The 24,241-nt window shown below is 40.7% G+C and overlaps 1 protein-coding gene across 1 annotated transcript in view; it reads right to left on the bottom strand.

The window, feature by feature from the left end:
* LOC134534828 (ATP-binding cassette sub-family D member 1) overlaps positions 1–24,241 on the bottom strand; it is an 84,415-nt gene that overhangs the window by 17,121 nt on the left and 43,053 nt on the right. Inside the window, exons 3-8 of the mRNA XM_063373451.1 lie at positions 8,044–8,216; positions 7,357–7,531; positions 5,722–5,837; positions 4,143–4,320; positions 2,743–2,986; positions 1,162–1,392 (exon numbers count right to left, since the gene is read on the bottom strand). Of these exons, the coding sequence (XP_063229521.1) occupies positions 1,162–1,392; positions 2,743–2,986; positions 4,143–4,320; positions 5,722–5,837; positions 7,357–7,531; positions 8,044–8,216 (1,117 nt within the window). The remainder of the gene's footprint in view (positions 1–1,161; positions 1,393–2,742; positions 2,987–4,142; positions 4,321–5,721; positions 5,838–7,356; positions 7,532–8,043; positions 8,217–24,241) is intronic.

The raw sequence follows: 24,241 nt of genomic DNA, 5'->3' as shown, positions 1-24,241 counted from the left end.
GTCCCACTACGGATGTCCCACTACGGATGTTCCTGTTTGCTCATTGTACGCATGCGTGGCATCTCTCTTCCACTCGAATGGAATGACCATCGATTTGACTTTTAAATCATATTTTCGTCATTTGAATTATTAATATTATGTAATTTAACGATCGTCCACCGATTTTCAGCACAATCGGTACGGTTATTTAAAAGTAATGTTGGATATTCAAATACGTTTTGAACCAACAATGGTGTTTTACAGTTACACATAATAATTCAAATTACAACCGGGATCTTTTGCACAATGTTTTAAAAAATATTGTAACACCTTATAAATAAGTTTGGTGTATTTGGGATGTGTATTTGTTATAAAATCGAGTTATTAAAACGAAATAATATTATTCCCCTACCGTAAACAAAATTATTATAAATTCTATATACCATCTGAAACTATCATATTTCATGCATGGCCTCGTAGCTGAGCGGTCAGCAGTGCTAATTTCTAATCGTAAAATTGTCGGTTCGAATCTCGGCAGGTGCGAAATTTTGAACTCCATAAAAAATAGTGATAATTCAATAAAAATGAATCAATTTTATTCATAAAAGTATGCAGAGGTAGATTTTATCATACAAAAGATAGAAAAGTTAAAAAAAAATTCTTCCTCAAAGAATATAATATTTTTAATGCCTAAATGGTTTGGTTGCAAAAACCTATTACGGCTCAGTCTCAGGCCTAATAAAAAAATATTTTCATTTCTTCTGGATCAATCTTTCATCAATGTTTTGTTATGACGTTGTCACGCTAAACTATCGTCCGTAAACCGACTTTACAGACAACCAATTTTTTTTTTTTTTTTTTTCAAATTTCAAAGTCAAATAGAATCATGAAATATTTTACCTATGAAATGTGTTTTTTTTTTAAGTAATAATGTTTAAAAACACATGTTTTCAGAGTACATCTTTTTAGGCATGAAACTCGTTACAGAGATTCCTTGAGAGCTCTCCAGGGACTTCATTTGTCCACCATGTGATATTTCGGTCAACACTCTAATCTCAATAGTTGCCCTGTGCTCGACGAGAAGACCGCGTGCTAGTTCAGTGAGCGTCGCACTCGTCACCCCGCCCCGCCAACGCGCGCGTCTCGGAGCTCCGAGAGCCGGGAGCGGAATGGAGAGCGTGCCTGTGGTAGAAGAGGCGGGCCATGGCCATGCGCTGCTTCTCGCCGCCCGACAGCACGTCCTTCCAGTCGGCGGAGACGGCCCAGCCGCCCTCGCGCTCCACGATGTGGCTGAGGTGCACCAGCCGCAGGCAGGACTCCAGGTGCTCCACGGAGCGGCCCTGGCGCGCCATGTCGTCCGCCGTGTGCGGGTAGATCACCTGGTCCGCCAGCGACCCCAGCGACATGTAGGGCCTGCGCAGCCCCCCCCACCGTCCCGCTTGCTTGCTTCACCGGCACTTTCCGCCACGAGCTAGGTCAAACTGTTACGCACTTGAAAATTTAAATATATCTCCATAAAAATATACCAACTTTATCAGCCACTATTTTAAAACACAGTAATTTATGCAGTGGCGTAGTCAGGATTTGTGTATGGGGGGTGTTAAGAAGCATGGCCCGCCACCCCTGTATTAAAGCGGGGGTTCCGGGGGTCCTCCCCCGGGAAAATTTGGATTTTAAGGTGTAAAATAGTGCTATTTTAGCAGTTTTCGGTACTTAAATTTAAATATTGTAATGGTAAAAATTTTATTAATTTTTAATATGAAATTTGTTTGAGTGATGAATAAGAAATGAATTAAAGATTTGGTGCTAACGGGGGGGGGGGGGGGAAGGGGGGTTAACCCCTAAACCCCCCTCCCCCCTGGCTTCGCCCCTGCTTTCCACTACGAGCTAGGTGAAACTGTTACGCACTTGAAAATGTAAATTTATTGCCATAATGCAAAATCTTATTTACCAAAAAAATATTCCAACTTTATCAGCCACTATTTCAAAACGTAGTAATTTATGTAAAACATTAAACAGAGAAACCAAATTTCTTCATATACTACCAACTTGACATTGTTTATACTATGCATGGAGGTATTAATCTATGGACTGAGTGTCTTTTCTCAGTTAGCGGTGACTTTGGTTATCTGCATAAAGGCTAATATGCAAGAATTTATTTTAATAGCTTCAAAGGAACTTGCTAGGAAGAATCATAAAAATTGCCATCATGAAGTCGGTATTGTATAATCAAAGATGTTGACAATATATCGGCAAGTAATTAGCATTAAACTTTGTTACAACCAGAAAATAATCATGCTATCCAAATGGTAAAAGGGAAAGGGAGTAGGGTCGTTCTTATTTTGACTCCGTTACTAATTTGGCAAAGACTGCACACACCAAATTAAAACTTCTTACCTCCACAAGTATAACAGTATGAAAATGTTGTTTCATTACCTACTTATAACAGTATTTTTTTTTAAAAAAATTTAAGCGATAAGATAAGCCTAAATATACTGTATGAACCCCACAGTTGTATCCAAGAAGGAGTTAGAGGAGCTAAAACCCACACCCCTCCATTCTGATCACAACTTTCACAGACTATACAATGTTTTCTGGGAAAAATTTGAGGGGGAATTTTTTTTAAATTTTCATTGCATTACAAAGTTGTGTCTAAAACTGTTGTGCTCTGTGGCATACAGCTGGCAACAGGGCTGATGGCAGAAAGAGAGAGTAAATGCACACAGTAAACTAAGGATGAGATGCGCAGTAGTGCGGCCACACCTCTGGGGAATGTAGAACATGTCGGCGGTGGGCGGCTTGGTCAGCTCCCCGCTGTAGACCGGCCACAGACCGCTGAGGATGCGGAACAGCGACGACTTGCCACAGCCGTTGGGGCCCGTGATAAGCAGGTGCATGCCAGGCTCCACGCGCAGCGTCAGGTCGGGGCACACCACGTCGCAGTTGGGAGTCACGATCGGGACGTTCACCAGCGAGATGACGCAGTCGCCCGTCTCCTTCACTGCGCCTGCCGGCAAAGCGCGTCACACGCTCATGATCCACGCACGGACCCCAGACCATCAGCCCTCCCAAAAAAATATACAGAGCGGAAAATCGTCACACAAAATTGAATGCAATAGGTGCCTTAATGTAACATGTGTCTTCCAGTGCAATACCCGACAATCCAATTTTAAAATTTTTTTTCAGACAATGATTCTAAACTGTCTATTACTTCTACATAATAAACCTGTTTCTCAAACTTTTAGAATCATGATTCAAACTTGACTGATGAAGCTACAAGTGACTGTTCAGTTTCAACTCACGTCATCTCTACCCAATGAAGGTTACCCATAATAATAATAAAAAATCTTTTAATTATCACTATTATTAGCAGTTATCAGTTTCTATAAACAGCACAATTTTTCAATACATACAGAAATCTACAAAAAAAGTGTGAAACAAGGAAAATGTGAGTCTCTGGTGGCTCTGCAATTATGCGGATCTCCCACCAACTCAGTCTGAATTCAATTACCACTTTAGGTCTTTTCAAACAAGGCTCCAGGGACCAATTTTCAGTTGGACAATCAGTGGTGATCATATTTCAAGAAATTTTGGAACATAGTTGTAACATAGAAAATTCTGGATACCTAAAGTTCAGAATCACATACTCTGCAAGTGCATTCAAAGGAAAATACATTCAGTTCCCTATGCCATGGGTTTACTGCATTGCTTCGTTACAGGTGTCAGTTCTAAATTTTCTCTCTCAGCATTCTTTAGCTCATGCACACAATTTAAACTAGGTATGCATTCCTTCCTACCTCACCAACTGTGGTGCTGAGCAGAGCAGTGTCTTGTCAGACATGGAGTCAGGATCTGTCAGGAGACAGCATTCTGTGACATGGTTGGAGTCATTTTCTGCCTCACCATCGCCATATTGCAACAACCAAAACATTGCAGAGTTTGTGCCTGATCATGTCTTATCATGGTTAATATAACAACCATCATATGGATTTCTGTCATTAAAACACAGTCCTTTAAAACTGTTTCCACAGCGCAAGCACTGCGCTTCAAAAAATGTTTCGGGTGTCCTCACAAATATAAAACGCAGACCATCCGCCGTACAGAAAATGTCTTGGTGAAGTGAGTATCCGTGTAGTAATGCACGCGCGCACGCTAGAACTCACCCTTGGGCACGGGCTGACCGTCGCGGAACTCCAGCCGGAAGACGCTGTCCTTCCCCTTGAGGTGCTTGTTCTCGGAGTTGCTGACGAGGGTGCGGTGGTACTTGCCGCGGCTCACGTCCTCGAACACGTCCAGCATCTCCCCGACCCTCCAGGTGTAGCCCGCCAGCTCCACTATCTCCTGCGGCACGTAGCAAAACGTGATTGTTTTATACGGGGGAAAAAGTTTATCTGTAACATCTTAAACTGGAAAACAATAAATAAAAATTAACGCATAATTTATTACTGGCGGGAACGAAACATTCGACTGTTTTGGACAGGAAATTGCTGGGAATGGCAATTACTGTACTGTCTAGGTGAGATTCTGATAAAACCAATCATTAAAGCAGAGTTTATTTTTATTCTTGATAAAAAATTTTAATTGGTATTGATAACTCATTATTCATCCGATCTCTTAAGAAATTTTGCACGCTTGACATTTGAAACAATGGAGGTATTGGTCTATGGAATAGTTGTCTGCTCTTAAGTATCTGATATAGGTAGTAGCTTTATAAAGACTAATATGCTATAAATTTGTTTAACAGCTAGGAAGAATCGTAAATACACCATCATGTAGTGAATATTGCTAAAGAAACATAATACCAACACATCTGCAAGAAATTAGGGTTAAACTTCATTATAACCAAAAATTGTATGCTATGCAGAAGCAAAGAAAAGGGGTTGGACGTCATTCTCATTTTGACTTCAGGTATTAAATGGCAAAGATTCTATACACCAACTTGTTTAAATCACGAGAAAGGTCACTGTTCAAGCGAGATTTCAATAATACCAACCCTTAAAGCAAAAATTAAGGTGGCGTGCGAGCAGTATAGAATAATTACCAGTAAGAACTTTATGTCGGTTCATCTTTTCTATGGTCCGAAGAGGCATTGCAATGCATGCCGGACATTAGCTAGTGACTGATAAATTTAAATATTTATCAAGGTTTCCAAAATGGCACCCTACTCTTCTCTCAATGGCTGTTGTGTCATGTGTCCATAACAGAATAAAATTTATTCCTTTTTCCTTCTAGGCTGTTGTGAATCAGTTGGTTCGAAACATGGCGGTCAAACCTTGTGCACACGACCCACTGTCGTCGTTAATTTTTGCAATTGCGAACTGTCCTAACACGTTGCGTATTTTAACTCGTATTTTTTCGGGGAGGGGGAGAGCGAAAAGGGGAGGGAATTGAGAGATTAGTGCACGACAAAGAGATGCACCGAACCAAGCCGGGGAACAAACGAAGTGCATCCGTTCAGGGCAGGGGCGCAACAACTAAATTTCCAAAGGGGGCAATATACTTTTTTATAAAGAATCATCGATCCCCCCTATTGAAGCGGGGTCCGGGGGTCCTCCCCCGGAAAAATTTATGTTTCAAGGTGGAAAATGGTGCTTTTTAAGCAGTTTTATTATCTAAAAATTGATTACACAGCACTTTCTTTGCCCCCATTTGCCCCCACTTCAAGGTTTCAGAGGAGGGGCAAAATACCCTTGCCCCCCCCCCCTGTTGTTGCGCCCCTGGTTCAGGGCAACCCGGCTGTACCTTGTAGGAGGACATGAGTCGCTCGACAGCGTCCGCACCAGACACCAGCAGGTTCCGCGCCGTCGTGAAGTACTGCGTCCTGTCGCTCACGCCGCCGTCCACCGCGCCATCCAGGTCTGAAAAGCAGGAACACTCAAGTCTTCACACAGCAGGCAGCATGTATGCCAAATAACAGTTCACTACCAGCAGCAGAGAAACAAATTCTCTAGTAATGTGACTAAAAAAATAATAATAAAGGCCTATGGTAAGTTTTACATTATCTATGAAACTATGACAACGGTCATAAAAGTGGTTAGTTTATTAGGTTTTATGAATGACACCAATTTGGCAATTGGAAATATATTTAACTTGTATTTCGTCAAGATAATTTTATATTAATTTTTTACTTCTAAGAGACATAACTGATATACGCCTTCTTGGTTTCAACGGTTTTTGTCAACAAATTGTTTATATCACTTAATATTTAAAATGTTGGATCTTTTTGAGCTTACCGTAAAACGAGGTGATAGGATCTGAGGGGTGAAAAGGATCAAAAGTTTGTAACATTATATTTTGAAACTTAATATAGCAGAAAATAATTAACATAGACCTAACAAAAACTGTGCCACGCAACATTGTGTTCGTACATTTTCTGCGTTGTCTAGGTTTTGTTGTCTGTCTGCATTTACTTTTATTATTGCAACTGTCTTGTTTTCATGCCTAAATTCCTTCCACAGAATTCTTGTGCTGTCTTGTTATTTAAGTTTGAAATGTGTTTGTCTGTGCTGACATCATTGTTTTGTCCATAATACCTGTTTAAGTACATGTTAGGTTTATCTGTTAGACATAGCTGATTTAGGCTTGTTCTCTGTTGGTTTATGATTTCATATTTTTATTTCCTAATTTGCGTTCTTGAATTTTTTTTCCATGACAAACAGTGCAAAACTGCAACGGCATGTGTCCAATAAATTATTTTAAATCAAGATTTTTAATGTTAACAGGCCGGGTAGTATCAACCTGGCAACAGGGGGTTGCCATTTACTGTGTACTGCAATCGAAGCGTGAGACGTACTTTACTTGCAAATGAACACCTTTCTCAAATTTCAGCAGTGTCCCCCCCCCCCCCCTCCCTTTAGCTCCGCAGGTCTGGACCTTTGAATATATATACTGTATAGAAGTCGCCAGCCCAGGTTAAAATTTCTAATACGGTTTGAGGTAGTTGGTTAATTCACCGCCGCAATCGCCACCATCTCTAGGGCATCGACTTGTGGTGGTCCCTAGCGGACAAGTGTCGAACTCTTCAAACACCCCTTCCCCACCCACCCTCAAACATGCGTTGTCCTCCACCCTACCCCACCTCTCATCCCTACAGTTTTGTGACGCACAAACTCCCGTTGAACGACCTTGAGCTGCAGTGAATGTTGGATTGGAGGTGCGGGGGAATGACAGCGGGCGACAGTGCTGCGCTATAACGTGTAAATAACAACCTAAGACGATACAGGGCGTTACGGCAGCGCACTGCAGCGGCGAAGTTCCCAAGCTGCTCATCATACGCTCCTGAAAAAACGTAGAGTAAATCCTTATCCACTCACGACTTCTATACAGCATATATATTCAAAGTCTGGAAGCACGCAGCAAGCGAGCCGGTGTGCTCACCTGAGATGCGGGAGCTGGTGAGGATGGGCAGGGACACCATGATCATGCCCGTGCCGCTCCACACGTACTTCATGAGGAACTGCTCCAGCATGACGTACCACAGGCGCTGCGAGCAGATGAGGTTCATCTGCGACACCAGCAACAGGTAGGCCCTCTGCAGGTGGCTCAGCTCCACCTGTCGACACCACCAGTCGCACTGCTGAAGCACCGATCGTAACAACTGTCTAAAACCATTACAAAAACACCTTCAGTAGTGAGAAGGTTTTCAGCAAGGAAAACTGAAAATGAGAACACTTACTGTACACAGAAAAAAAAAAACTTCTGTACTTTTACAAACAGATTCCTTTCGAAACCAGTTGTCAATAAATAGTATGCTACACTACAAGAAGTATATTGTGACTTTGTACAACACATGGTTATGGTTGTTTTTACATACACGAAATAGGTTTTTCGAGATAATACCGTGTATTTCTTATGAAATTTTACTATGCTTATTTATGTGTCTGCAGTTAATACTGGAACAATATTCAGGGAATGGTTTACAAATAACTATAACTATTGGAAGTACGGGGATAACACAAAGCATAAATGCCTGGGTAAGAATCTATTTTGTAACACTATTACAATGAATTACATGGATATTCCTGTTCCATTTACAAAAAAAACGTGTAGGCTTCACACACTGACCTGATGGCCGCCGTAGAAGGCTATCTCCTCTGCGTTGGTGATGATTCTGGAGTGGATGTTGCGCAGGAATGCTTTCCGACTAGCCTCCTCCGCCACCAGCGAGCCGAACTTGGGCGACAGAGCCTTCAGCGTCTGCCCTGTGACCGCTATCACAATGGTTGCCAGAAGGGGACCTGCCAGAGCACAGCGTTGGTCTTACGTCACATTCATTTCGTCAAATTATTAGGAAATCTGCTTGTATTTTAGCTAACACACATAATTAAGCAGTTTTTAAATAGTATGTATACATCAGCAAATTTTGTTTGTTTGATAGGGTTTCTCACCGCATGGTCATGCATAGAGACTTAAGGGCCCTGCCCAGGGGTGCCATCCCCTCCCCCCAAGATGTTGGCACATTCCCCCTCCCCCCCAAAACAAAGTTACTTGCCTAGGACTTTGAATTTGATAGTGTCCAAAAACAGGTTGTCCAGGTGTCCTAATTCAGAAAATGTTTGAAAATTAGTTTATCAAAATCTTTTTTTTAATGCATGCAAATATAACACTAAAATACTTAACAAATTAATACACTTCAGGTGCAATTAATGTTAACTTTTTTTTATATTTTGTGTTTATTAATCTTTTGTTATTCCCTCCCAAGTGTTTGAAATCCCCTCCCCCAACCCCGAATTTTTTTTCTCAATGGCACAACACTTGCTTTACACATCTCCCCCCCCCCCCCCTGCACGTGGGCTGCCCTTGCCCCGCCTACCCCGGGCACACATGCGGTTAGCAGAGCTTCAGAAGAAACCATACGATTTGAAAACTGCTCGAGGTATCCGACGAGAAGGGTATGTTTACGAAAAAGCATTCAAGAACATGTCTCGAAGGCGGTTGAGTATTTCTGTTTCAGATTTGATTTCAGGCGCTGGGCACCCGTGGTACCAATTCTTTAGAAGCACCCAAGGGCCTTCGTGTTATGGTTGGCGCTCAGATCTCATTGTTGCGCTGTGCACGACGAGAGGCGGCGGCGCCCCGCTAGAAGCGCCAGCGAGCGTTGCACCCATCACCCCGCCCCGCTGACACAGACACGCCCCTGACTTACGGCGGGCTCTGAACTACTCGCACACAGGCTGCGTGCCATGGTCCCCACATTCGATTACGGGCCCCGGACTCAGGAATGGAGGCGGCCTCCCTGCCCCCCCCCCCCCCCCCCCCAATTACACAGTCACGTGCTACAATATAATTGCATGGTTATTTCTTACCTACACCTTTTTTAGAATGTTATTTAACCTGAAAATACAGTGTATCATTTTTTGTTTTCCGCCATTTTGAACGATGACGTCACCGTTGCAATTTCCGTTATGGCCGCCATCTTGAAAATCTTTATTTATTATCGGATTTTAATGGAAAAAATTTTAAAATTGATAAAAAAATCAATTAATAAAATTTTACTAAAAATATTTAAAAAAACTAATGTTGCAATTTCCGTTACGGCCGCCATCTTGAAAATCCGTAACCAAGCTTTATTTATAAAATATTCATTATGTAGTTCTAGTTTGTATAATTGTGTTACGATTTACTGCGGGTTCGTAAAGGATAGCCCAATGAAAGATTTTTATCACACACAGTTTTATTTATTGCCACTACTTATGTCACTTACAAAAATCTTCTAAAATGGCAAATAATTAATTACACTTAAAGAAAGGTCTATTCCCGTCACTCGTTCCACACACCTCGCTGGGCCGCACCTCTGGCGCAACTCTCACCGCAGCACCCCTCGTGGTCCTCCGTCGCAGGACTACGTCGCCACACTCCGCCGCCGCCGTCGCACTTCCCTTCGCCGAGATCCCACTCAACGCCTCGCTCGGAACTGAACACTTCGCCCTGGAACCTTCGTCCAAGGACTTCGCCACTCTATCGCCCGGAAACTCCGCCCGACTTCACTCTGAACTCTCTGACTCAGACTAACTCGAAGGTGAGCCCCATCTCCTTATATAGCCCTTAGGTTCCCGTCCAGAACAATCGGGCATGTCTCCGAGATATCGCGCGACCTTCGCCGTCGAAATGTCCAGAAACGCGTCGTGAGTCCTGTCGAAGGACGCGGCGGCTGCTCAAAGAACGCCGATAAACGCAACAAGCATCGGGTTCCCATAAAACGCGCCGATAAACATGTCTGAGTCCTTTTATGCCGCAGTGCGGCCTCTTTTACGTAACTCGATCTGAGGCAGGTGCGCGCTGCGAAGGTCAGGATGTCGCGAGATAGTATGACACGAGATACCAGGGAGAGGATGAGGGTGGAAGTGGGCGCAGACAGGTCGAACGAGCGCGGCGACGCCAAGCACTGCAGCCAAGCGCGATCGTAACAATAGTTAAACATTTAAAAAAAAAAAACCACGGCTGGGCCCGGATCCTGGACCCAGGGGTCCACCCAGCCCCACCCGTGTGAGGGCCATGCTGCGTACTCATGTATAAGTCCGCATGGCACGAGCACCACCGAGGACTCTTCCATCGGGATCAAGTTCAAGTGATCACACCACAAGGTACAGATACAAAAACAACTTTGGGGTAGGCTGTGTCGGGATACGACGGCAAGTTTTTTTTAACGTGGATACGTCGTTCGAATGTAGAGTTCATAACTATATCAATCGAGGTCCGCCATCTTAGCTTTCTTCTCCTCTCTGCAGAGTCTGGCGCCTTTTTTTTTTGGAATATACACAAGTAGTAATATCTTCTAATCATTGTTTCTTGCAATTCCAATTGTATAGTCAACATATTTCTGGACATTGTAAATTTTTTTGCACTTTTCTTCGTAATTTCGTCTCACTGTTGCTAGATCGTAAACCTTTTTTTAAAACTGTACCAAAAGTGGTTAAATGGTTAACCATCTAAAAATCGAGTAAACACTGTTCCTAACAAAAATGATCATTAGACCAATTTGGATACTGTGTTCACAGTCAATTTGTTCGTAACTACCGCGAAAGAATATTTTATTTGGACACTGTTCATACTCACGTTGTTCTTAGCAACATGACTATGCATAAACAAGTGTAGCCATTGAGCAACTTACACGTAATACTTATAATAATAAGTTTGTAATTTTATAGTGGGATGATGTGCACATAGATAATTTTTTTATAAAGTGAAAGTTTTATATGAACAAAAATTCATAGGCATGGAATCAAACATTGTTAAACACAATGAAACTGCAAAAGAAAAACACAGTTTTGTACCGCGAAGTAGGCCTACGAGAAGAGTAACGCCGCATCCCTGATTGGACGCAACTCACCGTGCTCCGAACAGCAAGGGCAGCTCAGGCTTCGCCTGCTGGTTAGACAACCCGCATGAGAAGTGGAAGGAGAAACAATGTTCTCGTTCATCTGACTGTGACGCAGGCCCGTGTATAGTTTCGCCCGTTCTCATGCTTTCCGCGCGATCAAGGCGAGCAGAGTAACGAATATTTTGGTTAATAATGAACATTGCCCCTGGGAGGATATATACACATCCTAGTTTTTTGCAGAGAGAAGGGAGACGACACCGCCGCAACGAGAGGAAACCAGCAAAGTTCTGCCTCAGCCGCGACAACCCGACGACCAACGGATGACGTCACCAAGAGGTTAGGCAATGTATTCAGGAAGTGTTGGCATGACCGAGGGTCTTGGGTTCGAGTCGAACGTAGACGAGAGAATATTCGATCTGAGCAAAAGAGCAAATGCCGAGTGAGAGAAAGGCGGTGGCGCGGCAAGGCATGAGGACACGTGTGGCTGGTTCGAGTTCCCCGTGGGAGCAGGCGAGTCGACGACCGCCCGAGGGGTCTCGGGCACGACGGCAGACGGGCGGGATGTTTCAGTCCCGTCGGCGACCTCGAGGTGACGCTGGTTCGAGTCCCGGTGCGACAGGCTGGTGCACGCCGAGTGATCCTGGTGCTGACGGCACGTGGAGGTCAGGTAGCGGCGGCGGGCAGGGACGACGAGTTCCTCGGCGCCTGGTGCACCAACACTCCCGCCAGTGAGGCCGACAAGAGCCGGCGACTGACCATGGAACGAGGTGAGTACCGACGGCGAATAGTTACCGCATACCCCGGCGGTGTTTGAACTAGCGCGCAAGCTAAGCACGGTGTTCAATAATTTAAAAAAAACGAGTTATCTTGAGAATGATTTCGAACAGTATCCAAAGGGTAGTTATAGAAAGTAATTTTTATAGATTTTTATTGACAGTTATTCCATTGTTGTCACTAATATTTTAACTACCCATGCTAACAGAAAGACATGGTAAACATATGTATCTGAACGAATGCCTACTTGGGATTTAAAGCCCCGCAGTCATATGTTTTATAAATTGAGTGGATGCGTAAGTACTTTTAAGACACATCACATTGTTCGTATTGTATTGTGTTCACAGATGGTCGACAAAGAAGGTCACGTGGATGACATTGCGAGGTTCAGAACGCAGGAGTATTCAGCTATTATTGATGGAAGTCTCATAATTTGTGTTCAGTATAGCTCGTGCAGTATGTCAATAAATGTCTCTTTTTGAACTACTGTGCTATTGCATGTAAACACCCTCGCATATCATATCCCGTTCTGCAGAGAACAAAGTATGAAATACGGAAACGCAATCCCATAAAAAAAAAGCAGTTGAAAGTTTGCCGGTGCTTTCGTTGCGTTTTTGCGTCTTGCGTACCTTTAAACGGACGTTTGAAAACGTATTTTTTTGTGTTTTTATTTCTTGCGTAGTTTATAAACTGGCCTTAACCTCGAACATTTCAGACCAGTGCCGTACCAAGCCGCACGTGAGCCGTGTAGAAATCACTTTTCTCGTCAGTATACAATAATACCCACTTCAATACCCTAGCATCTGTTAAGTATGGCGTGAGAGTCCAACATACAACAACACTGTTTTAAACTAGTAGTCCTGTAACATGACTGAAGCTCATTAACAAGCTTCCAATTCATCTGGGATTCAGCTAACAACCTTCAATTACTGTTCCAACTGTAATTTATTGCATTATGTGCCAAGCCTACGTTTAAGTACTGTAGTTCGATAAGTGCAGTGTTTTGTGATGGTATTCTGCTCCGCCGTGGGTTTCCACAACACAGTCGCTTGTACATCACAGAAAAATAATACAAATAATGCATATGGATAATGTTGTAGGAAAACTTAATACAAAATTTTTATTAGACCGATAAGGAACCTAGGCCGGGAAAAAAATTATTTATTGCTGAATTCCGGTTCAGATTTACTGTTTACCTTGGTAAAATGCATAAGGAAATAATCTGACTTTCTCTCGTTCGCATCCTTGAGTTCCAGGCCCTTGAAGTTTTCCTGCCCTACAATTTGCATTTTCTCTCTTTTTATCTCTTTTCCTCTCTCTTTCTCTGTCTCTCTTTATATCTTTCTCTATCTGGCTCTTACTCGTTGTCTCTCTTTTTTTGCTGTTTCTCTTTCTCACCTTTCTCCCATTCTCACTCTCTCTCTCTCTTTATTTCCCTTTCTTTATCTATTTCGCATTCTTTCTCGTTCTCTCTTTCTCTCTATCTGTGACACACCCGATTGTCTAATTAAGCTCACAACGGAAAGGCACAACCTGGAAAATTCACTTCGGAATGAGACTCGGGTGTATTAGTAGAATACATTTAGGGTGTTTACCCCTAAAAATAATAAAGGGCATTGGCAAGCCAATTCCGAAGACAAAAAAAAAGCCTTTCAAAATTTAAACACAGTTTATATGCTAGTTAAGTTTCACTGTGGCCAACGGCGCAAACGCCTGGGTGGTGACGTAATTGCTTGCCGCCCTGACGCTCAGATTTCGATTCTCGCTGAGTCATCCCCCCCCCCCCTTTTTTTTCTTCATAATCTACTGTTTACAAATACGTATTAATTGAAATATAAATTATTTTATTTACTCAAAAAAAAATTCTTAAACTGTGGTCAAACAAGTAATATGATAAATCTTCAAATGGTTTTCTAATGTCTTACACCTACTATGTAAACATTTTTTGTTTTATTTACACCAGATTTGTCAATACAAAAAAATGTGGGATGGGGAATAGATCCCCCGAAATCTTTATAATAAAATTATAATTTCCGCCAACGAAAGAGTTTGAAAGCAAACAGCAGGCAAAATTGTTTTATCGCCTCCCCCCCCCCCCCAACCCCGCACCGGCCAAGTGAAATTCTGCGTACGAACTTGCACGTATGTACTGTATTTTAAACGATCAAAAAGGTTTTAAAAAATAATAAAAAATAAGTAGGTAAGCTACCATTGTTTCGCTCTCTGTACCAAAGAAAAAAACTAAGGATATTAAATTATAATGAAATTCCCACAAATTAGCAATGTACGAGACAATAAAAACTGCACCATGATCTCCCGAAAGTTCTGACGATAGTAATAGAAATACGCAAAGTAGAAAAAATGATTTTGAAAATGGAATATGTAGTCACCTGTAACATTATTCAACAATGTATTATTCTACTTGTGGCTTCAGAACCTTCGAAACAGCATTTGCAGGCCTATATAAGAAGTTAATAATGTACCATTATCCCATTATTTTTATCTTATCACAATGATATAAAACTTATTTCGAGAGTCTAAGATGGGTAAAAAAATGGTCAATAATACAATTTATAAAATAAAAATGTAATCCTTGTAAACAGTTTTATTTTGAATAAAAGTTTGAACTAGCAAATACAATTTAAACTATAAAATATGTACAAAAACACAAACATTTATTGTAATGCAGTCGTAAAGTTTGAGCAGCAATGTTCGAATTTTAGACTTAAGCACACAAATACATAGTGAGGCCCTACTAATGTTACATTGCGGTTAGGACAATTTGCCTTGTAGTCTAGGTATCTAAACGAAGTCCAACGAATCTGTTCACTATCACGCATATCATTTGTCAAATGTTTATACATTTTTATTTTTGATGTGTAACATCTTAGCTCTCGGTATACGGCATTTGGTGGGAGTAATTTCGTGAATTGAACGGAAGTCGCATGGAACGGAAATATGTAACCACAGTGCTGACATGTGGCGGATGGCGCGAACCAAAGTTCACAAAGCCAAAGGGAAAATTTATACTATTAACTGTTTCATGATTTTAACAAGACGGGCAGTATTTTAATAAAAATTCCTTGTTGAAAATCAGGGCCAAAGCCGGGGTTTAGTGTTTTTTTCCAGTATTTTTCGTTTTTATCAGAGCCATTTCATTATATACTTTAACCTTTCGCTCTGCAAATCGAATGATTCGATAGTCGACGTAGCTGCTCTGTCAGCGAATTCTAGCGGCGGGTGCAGAAACTACGTGTGATTCGCGTCAAGAAATACATTTAAAACCACGATTTTCATATATTTATCAAGCGCAGCTTTTTTTTTTTTATGCTACATTAAGTTTCGTATTATAAGTTTATTTGCAACATGTGAACACATACTTTTGCTCGATACCGAGATCAGATGTTTACCCATCACTGGCGAATACTAAAAGATTCGCTCACGTTTTTTTTCAAGCCCCCACTCGAAAAATAAAAGGTCTGTATCCGCCACTGCCTCCGACCGAACACAGTACAGCCAACACACCAAGGCGCGAGTGACAGTTATGCCAACATCACACGTTTCTTCGCCGTTGTTCGGCTTCGAGGCCGCCGGCCGTTGCGCTGCCGAGTGTCTCTTTCTTCTGTAGCAGTTCGTGAGAAGAAACAACCGTTAACTTCCTCGACGCCTCTAGCTGCAGCCCCGCAACCGTTACAACACCCCGACATCTCTCACACTCCGCTGGTCCACACGCGCACAGGCAGAGGTCAGCAGTGGCCCAGAGGGCAAGATGCTGGAGGAAACAATAGCGCAACGGTGCGATGCGACGATTTACAACCAATCACGTTCGACGGCATATGACGTCAACGCGACAAAAATGGCGGACGCGTTTCAGACTTCCCGGATCATAAATATTTTCAATTTTCATCGCGTCCCTTTCGCGGCGTTACTGAAACGCGTGTCAGAAATTTGTTTTCGAAGGATGGTTAAACTGGTGCATTAGTAATTCTATTATTCTCGGATTTTTTTTTGCTTTTATGGGAGTAGTTTAATTATGTAGCTTAGCATTTCGCTCTGCAAATCGAATGATTCTATTGTCGACGTAGCTGCCTGGCAGCGAAATCTAGCGGCGGGTGCGGAAACTACGTGTGATTCGCGTCATCACATGTAGTTGAACACAATTTGCGTATATATTATCACGCCCTGCATTATTTTAAAGAATTATACGTTAAATTTCGTGTCCGAGTTGTAAGTGTATTTGCAACATGAGTACACACGATTTTGTTTTTATCTGTGCTTCACTTCTCGTCGAATATCGGGGCGAGCACTCCAGCGCCGATTTTGTTTTATCGACTTATTTTATGTCTACCACTTAACTACGTAAAAGTTTGAAACATAACGAAGCTAACATAACAAAACGTATGTAACTAAATTAACCTAAATAAATACCAATAATAATAACATTAAAACACATTTCTAAACAAATTAACATCGAAGTATAAAAAGAACAGAAAAATGTTTGTAACACATAACATAATAAACATAACTTTGATAAAATACTTTTGAGACACTCGGGGCCAAATAAATATTCTGATGCCTTTTCAGTAGCATATTAAGTGCGGGTATTATTGAAAGTTTTTTTTTTAAGTACGTACAGCATATGCATATTGCAGGTTTTTCAAGCCATTGTCTAGTTGTCTAATAAAATATCGTAGCTTTCGAGATTGAGCCGCGTGGAAGTGGTAGTGTGAACAGACGTTTCGCTCTGCATTGCGGCAGGCATCTTCTGGGTTGAGTTAATTTTTCAAGAAAATTTAAGACAGAAGTGTTTATAATCTTGTACAACCATGTTCATGTAGAGTTCATAGTTTGAAAAACCCATATGAAAATGTAGTCCCAAATCTCAAATATTAGGGGGGGAAAATGGTAGTTTAGTATAAAACAGTCGGTTAGTATGGAATATTGATGTTTATTGAGTTAAATTAAGCATATTTTCAATTAACAACAAGTTTGTTGAGTTATTAAGCATTGATATCGACGTGGAATATTAATAAACACAATAAAATAATAAAAAACAGATTACGTATAAAAAAATTGTGAATATCATAGATTATTCAGGCACCAGTACAAGCTTCGTGAGCTCTTAAATAAAAGCAAACATTGCGCTTACAATTCTCCTGCAGAGTCATGAGAAGACACCTTTGGCGATAGGCCTGCGCGAATACTAGTCATTTGATGCAAAGCGAATATCAAATGTTTAAAATATTCGCGAAGTCGAATCGACTTTCGAAAATTGTTCTCGGCTAAGCTGTATTATACTTATTTTTACAAAATACAGGATCGAAGTAAAATATCTCGTTTAACGTTTCTAATGTTAGAACTGATTAAGTGATTAACCACTTGGACCCCATACATAAAATATTTCAATAAAAATTATAAAATAACCATGCATAATATTAATATTGAGCAGTAATATAAGCAAACGGAATGCTTTAATTTTTTTTAACTAGTCAAATTTATTCAAGCAAAACATAAACAACACGACAAAAATAGTTTCATAAGCGAATGTTGGGCTTCTAATGTTTCAAAGCTTTGCAGCAAACGCGAAACTTCACGTCAGACGCGAATCTTTGCATCACAACCGAAGCTTCAAACGACACGAATAGCAGTAATATAATCCTGGCGAAGTCAAACCGAGCATTAAAAAGAGCTTCGATTGATTGGCACGGTCGAAGCTTCGCACGCTCACACTCGACATCTCCAGAATCAGGCCAGGTCCCAGGCGCGGAGTCCAGTTCATCCGAGAGGGCAGGACCCGCGTCGCTGCCGGACACGTCATTGCCGTGAAGTCTCAGCCAATGTGCAAGTTTCTACGCTGATTTTATTTATTTACTAGATAATGTCCGCCAAAAGTTGCTATGCCTCTTACAATTTTATTTTTTTGTAATTTGTTTGAAGAGAGTACACATATAGGTACAAAGCATCTCTACCTTTCTACCTCTCTCTATCTATATATGTCCCACTCTAAATATCACTATATTCCTATATATTATCTCTATCCATATCACTCCTCTCTATCTCGCTATTTATCTATGTGTCTACATCTCAATCTATATATATACATTATCTATATATATACATCTATATATATACATATATATATACATCTATATATACATATATATCCCTCTATATCTCTATCTATATCTATAGGTCTCTATCACTATATATATATCTTCCTATCAACATCTTTATCTTTACAAAATAGAAGTCGAACACAGACATTTATATATAGGCCTACCTATCTATATTTTTTATTTATATTTTTACCTGTAACAGGTGTGACATGGGTATATATGTAAACACGCGCGTATTCGAATACAAAGTTGTGTCAACATTTCAAAGCAACAGAGGAAGGAATTACGGAGATTTAATATTTTGAACGAAAGAACATTACAATTTTTATCTATGTACATTTTTCTCGGCGCAGGAACCCACTTCGCTGTTAAAATCTTACTATTTTTTTTCTAACAACCTCACGTCTCACTATCTTATACGACAGCTCCTGGCAGCCAGAGGTTTCCGCTCGATTGCGCAACAGGCAGTGACAAGAGAGAATCAGCCTCAGATACAGAGTGTTTCCAAGGACGATGTACGCAACACACCAGTTGCTCCGCGACTCGGCAAAATGGCTCCAACAGTGAAACAGGAAGGAAAAAGGAGGAGGGAGAGTGGGAAGTGTACATACGTGTCGTCTACTCGCACCCACCTGACAGCCGAACAAGCTTGGTGCACGCTCTCTTTACACGACACACAACTGGACGGTGTTACGTAAAAGGTTTAACCCAAAAACTGTGTAAATGGAGCTGGAAAGTTAAACACACAATGGCCGGTGTTGTGGTAGAGTGGACTGAATATTTGGCCGCTAGATGGCATTGTCATATAGAATTTCGGTTAAATATGTTCGTATAGTCAAAAGGTGTGTCAATAAGGTTTTTTTTTTGTTAACTCATTTTTGAACACCATTACTAAGATGATATTATCTTTGAAAGATTTGTGCAATGGGAGTGCATGACTTGATGTAAGCTTTTGGACATACGCCATTGCTAAGCACATGTATGTCTGTAATAGAAAACTACAAAATATACTAAAGACAAAAACACAAATTAAGCAAAAAATTGCTGTTGTAAACAGGATATAAACACCAGATAATATTCCATAATAGGAATATGGTCAACAAACAAAGAAAAACAAAGAGAGAAAAAAGAAAAAAGGACTAACAGAACGAAAAAAACATATTGTGTTTTTGTTTTTTTGTATTTTTTGTAGTTTTCTTTTACAGACATACATGTGCTTAGAAATGGCATTGTTAATGTCTACATTGAGTCGATAAGGACGCTGCTATTCCATTAAAGAACACCCTTGGCTAATAAAAGAAATATGTCAACCAACCAAAATGTTACGAAGATGTTACAGTAGACATTCTATCTTAAATATGTTGGCCCGAAAAATTTTCACAATAAAACATCATTAGGATCATGCAAATTTTTTTGCGAAAACTTTCAGGCCAGCTGTGTGTTTAAACCTTGTAGCATTGTCTGTGTTTCATGGTTGGCTGGGTTTACTTTCAAGGGCGTGTCTGCTGTCAATACACCAATCACAGCCATCCAGTGCGGAAGCAAACGCGCCTTGAATGGCCAGACCAAATAAAGCAATGGCTTCTCGTGCAGACGGCCGCCAATTAAAGCAAACAATCGCGAGGGCATACCTAATGCAGTCTAGTGTGCGATTAGATATTTTCCGATAAACAAAAAGGGCGTTGTCTGTAAAGTCGGTTTACGGACGATAATTTTACGTGATAACGTCATAAAAAACATTGATGAAAAATTGCATACTTTTTAATTTTCAAATATTATTTACAGTTTTTGCAAATTTAATTTAAATAATTTCTTTAAATATAATCACGAACAATTAGTTATAGAAATAAACTGAAATCAAATCAATGTCAATAAATTGTTAATTTGAAATGACGAAATTGGACCAATAAATCAATTTTTTTAAATTGCTGCTTTTAAAATGCCCGCCTTAACCCGTTTGATATTATAGAAGATTTTCTCGCACGGTGGTTGGCCGGTTCTTGCACGCTCGGGTCAGGCGGAACGTGATAATGAGTCATGCTTTTTCGTGCGTGCAGCCGGCGTTCATCGATTTATAAGACGTTATCACGTCAAAAATACATGCCCCTAATCATCACTTCTACGCATAACCTGGCCGCTCATTAGACTGCTACACTGTTAGAAATTACAGTAAATTTACAGGGTTCTTCGTAATCCCAAATTACTGGATCTTCGTAGAAACTACGCCTGATTGAGACTTCGAATGGTGTGTTTTCGTTGTAAACAAGGTCAACACAAGGAAAGAAATAAAAACACAAGAAAAGAAAACAATGTTTTTTTCTGTATATTTAACAAGCTTCTGAATGATTTGTTGATATTATAAGATTATTGTTGTTGATCCATGTTCAAGATACGTTGAATCAGTACTGTAAATTTTCGAAGATAAATCGTACATTTACGAAGATCCCTGGACAATTTGTAACCAGCTTTCTTAGTAAAAGAATGATGAAAAATTTTTAACAGTGTATAAGGTATTCCCGCGTCAGAGGTCTCTTCCTTGTGATTGGCGGCCGTCTGCAAGATAAGCCATTGCCTTATTTGACCTGGCCATTCGCAGGCGTTGGCTTTCATACTGATAACGAGACACAGACTAAGCTACAGTGTTTTAACATGCAACTCGGGGGGAAAATGCCTGCCACAGCCCATTATCTATTTATTGCCAGCGCGTGCGCATACATCTAACCATCTGACGCGAGCTTCATCGTCTTGGAATAAATGGCAATTCACAATCTGTAGGGGCAGGCATTCCTCACATTAAAAGAAAAATCCAAACGCCCATTACACTGCAACAAAATATACCCACAACGGCGGTTTCTTCCTTGTGATTAGCGGCCGTCTGCGAGAGAAATCGTTACCTTGTTCGACCGAGCCACTCAGGACGCGTTTGCTTCCGCACTGAATTACTGTGATTGATGTTCTGACTGTAGATATGCACCTGAAAGAAAACTCAGCCAATCACGAAACACAGACGGTGCTACGGTGTTTTTTTCAACCATCGGCTAGTCTCGAAATAATCTTTCCGCGGAATTTATGCATGGCCCCTAACCAATCTGCCATCGTGAAATGAACCCGGCGAATTCTTCATCGGCTTTGTTAAGTAGTCACAGTTCCTGTCTGGCGATCAATTTCCTGTGGAGTCGGGGACCCAGTGGCGGATCCAAGGGGGGGGGGGGGGGAGGCACCAGGGGCAAGTGCCCCCCCCCAAAAAAAAAAACAGTTGTCTGCTACATTAATATTGCAGACAAAAATGATTGTTTCTGAAACCAATAAAATATTTTAATATAATTAATGAATTTCTTGTAGAATCATAAAATCTGGTGGTTGGATGTTATGCGTAGTGTGAGTAGATTGAATACAAATTTAGTAATTTTAAGAAATTTTTTCTCTGGCTATTCTGAAATCCTAGAGAACCTCTGGATCCGCCACTGCGGGGACCTTCCACTTGTTAACTCCTTCTGGGTTCGGACTGGGCGCTGTGTCGACCCTTCGCGCGCACGCTGCGACAGGCAACGGCAAACCGTCAATGAATCGTCTCACCTTGCACACGCCGATCAGGTCATGGACAACAATGTTGTCAGAATCAGCTGGATCACCAGCGAGATGATTACAAACACAACATTTTTTTTTCCGTTGAACTCCGACTATCGACGACGTTGTGACGGCATGTACCGTAATATTCGAGCATGAACACACTTTTCGGATGGTATTTATCGCACCGGGGATACGTTAAATACCGCGTATTTATCAGTTAGCGATGTAACATAGCTGGGTGTGTTAAAAGCCAAGACCTATTTACAATGAAGTTAAATGTAAACAATATTTGAGGTTAGTAACTGTTACCGCTGTGCATATATCTACGCTTTCGTGTTTGCTATGGAAAACACAGGTATTGCAACACTGATGACACAAATTTATATTACTCCATGTTTAAATGAAAAAATTACTGAACAAATCACATACAGTTTTAAATGCCTGAAACAAAAATTAAATCTAAAAATAAATACTTATGTATCAATAAAACAAAACAAAAAGTTTATTTAACGCACTAACTAAATCAGAACAGTGAGTCAGTTTTTTTTATAATTGATCAATGCTAAATCTAACCTTGGAAAAATAAATAAAATTTTTAAAGCTATAGTGTTTTATTATATTTAAAACATTAAGTGTTTTACTGTATGTATTTTCAACTTAATACAACCTTAAAATAGTTATTACTTTCAAAAATGAGAAATCGAATTTTTATTCATTTTTAATCCGTGTCGTACGTCATGAATATTGGAAAAACGTAGAAGACAAAATGGCATGATGAAAGTGATCGGCCTGCTAGCTGCAAGGAATCTCATTCAGTAATATATATATATATATATATATATATATATATATATATATATATATATAGTGAAATATGCGAGAATTTGATATGTACCGTATTTTTGTACTAAAAGGACAGAATGTTACAAAGCTCTATTAAAAGATTTCAGGGCTGCTACTTCACATTTTAACGAGAAAAAACAATTCCCTGGTTTCCTCATACAGATTTGATACATAGTTTGACAAGTTTTGTACACCTGGACAGAAAGATAGCATTTAAACATACGGTTTACGAATAACAATATTCATTTACTATTGTAAATTAAAAGCGTGACAGCACCTTGTAGCAAAATGTTAAATTAAAAAAAAACTCCAAGATTCAACAGCAATGAGAAGGGTCGCGTTCTTTTCGGAAAAAGATTCACAGACAAGGGCGCCCATACCTATGGGCAGGGTGGATCCGTGGCTCCCCCCTAGCTTTCAGGCAAAGGAAAAAAAATTGGCGTTCTTGAGCATTTTGGACAAATTTTGAGTCCTTCAATGCCATTTTTGGCCATTTTTTTGTCAAATGTGATGGTTTGCCCCCTCCCCCTACAAATTCTGCCCCCCCCCCCCCTTTTCATACTTTCATATGGGCGGCCCTTGTTCAAAGACCAGCTGTGTTAGGACCTTTTTAGCATTGTCTGTGTTTCGTGGTTGGCTGGTGTTTTATTTCAGGTGCATTTCCACCGTGTCCAGCACACAGACGAAGGCCATCCAGTGCGGAAGCAAACGCGTCCCGGGTGGCCCAGGCCCAAACAGGGCGATGGCCTATTCTCTTGCTGACGGCCGCCAGTGCCCAGCGCAGGGCCATCTGATGAACAGAGACCGGAAAAATTCGCGGATTCATTCGGCGATAGGCTAGAAGTCAAACACGTATACCTTTCAGATGATTTTGTTATTGGCTTACTGTTCATCTGTACGAATCTCAACCAATTATAAACCCTCAACCAAAGAAGGATCGAATCACAGACAAACCAGCTGAGACGACTCACAAGTCAGCAGCCAATGAACTGGCGTTACTTGCCCAAGTGTACAAGGGAATGTGCAGTCTATCCTGAAGGCTAATGGAACCGCGAATTTTTCCGGTCCTTACTGATGAAGCAAGAACACGTGGCCCCTAGCAACGCTGCGAGCTCTACGCGGCATCTGCGCCCCACGATCAGGGATCGTTAGACAGTGGCTCAACGAACCTGGTACAGAGGTCATTAAAAGCTGGTATCTGAAGAAAAAAAACTGGTACGCTCCAAGATCTTACACTGACAAAGATCCTGTAGATTTTGTTTCATAGATTTCTTATCAGGCTCAAATTTTGTGCAGCAGTTTTTATTTGACTTGACACATTGTGATGCCAACATCGATCCTTCAATATTTTTGATAGTAAGTCTATTTCTGGTTTTAGTTTTTACCAGATTGTATTTGCTGAAAGCTCTTTCACAATCTGCATTTGAATTTCTAGAGAACTAGCTTCTGATATTATAAGATGGCCATAAAAACGTTTACACCTAGTATGAATACTTTCAATTAAATTAGCACTTAAAAATTTCTCTTAAAAGGCTGTTTTATTAATACTATACAGATGGAATTATTAAAACGCAACTATTCGAATTTAACTCGTCCACGCCTAATGTTAATTGTTAATGCATGGCGCATCGCACATGGT

The sequence above is a fragment of the Bacillus rossius genome, chromosome 8 (assembly GCF_032445375.1).
Source record: "Bacillus rossius redtenbacheri isolate Brsri chromosome 8, Brsri_v3, whole genome shotgun sequence".
Taxonomy (NCBI): Eukaryota; Metazoa; Arthropoda; class Insecta; order Phasmatodea; family Bacillidae; genus Bacillus; species Bacillus rossius.
This window is presented reverse-complemented; position numbering and strand designations above follow the sequence as displayed.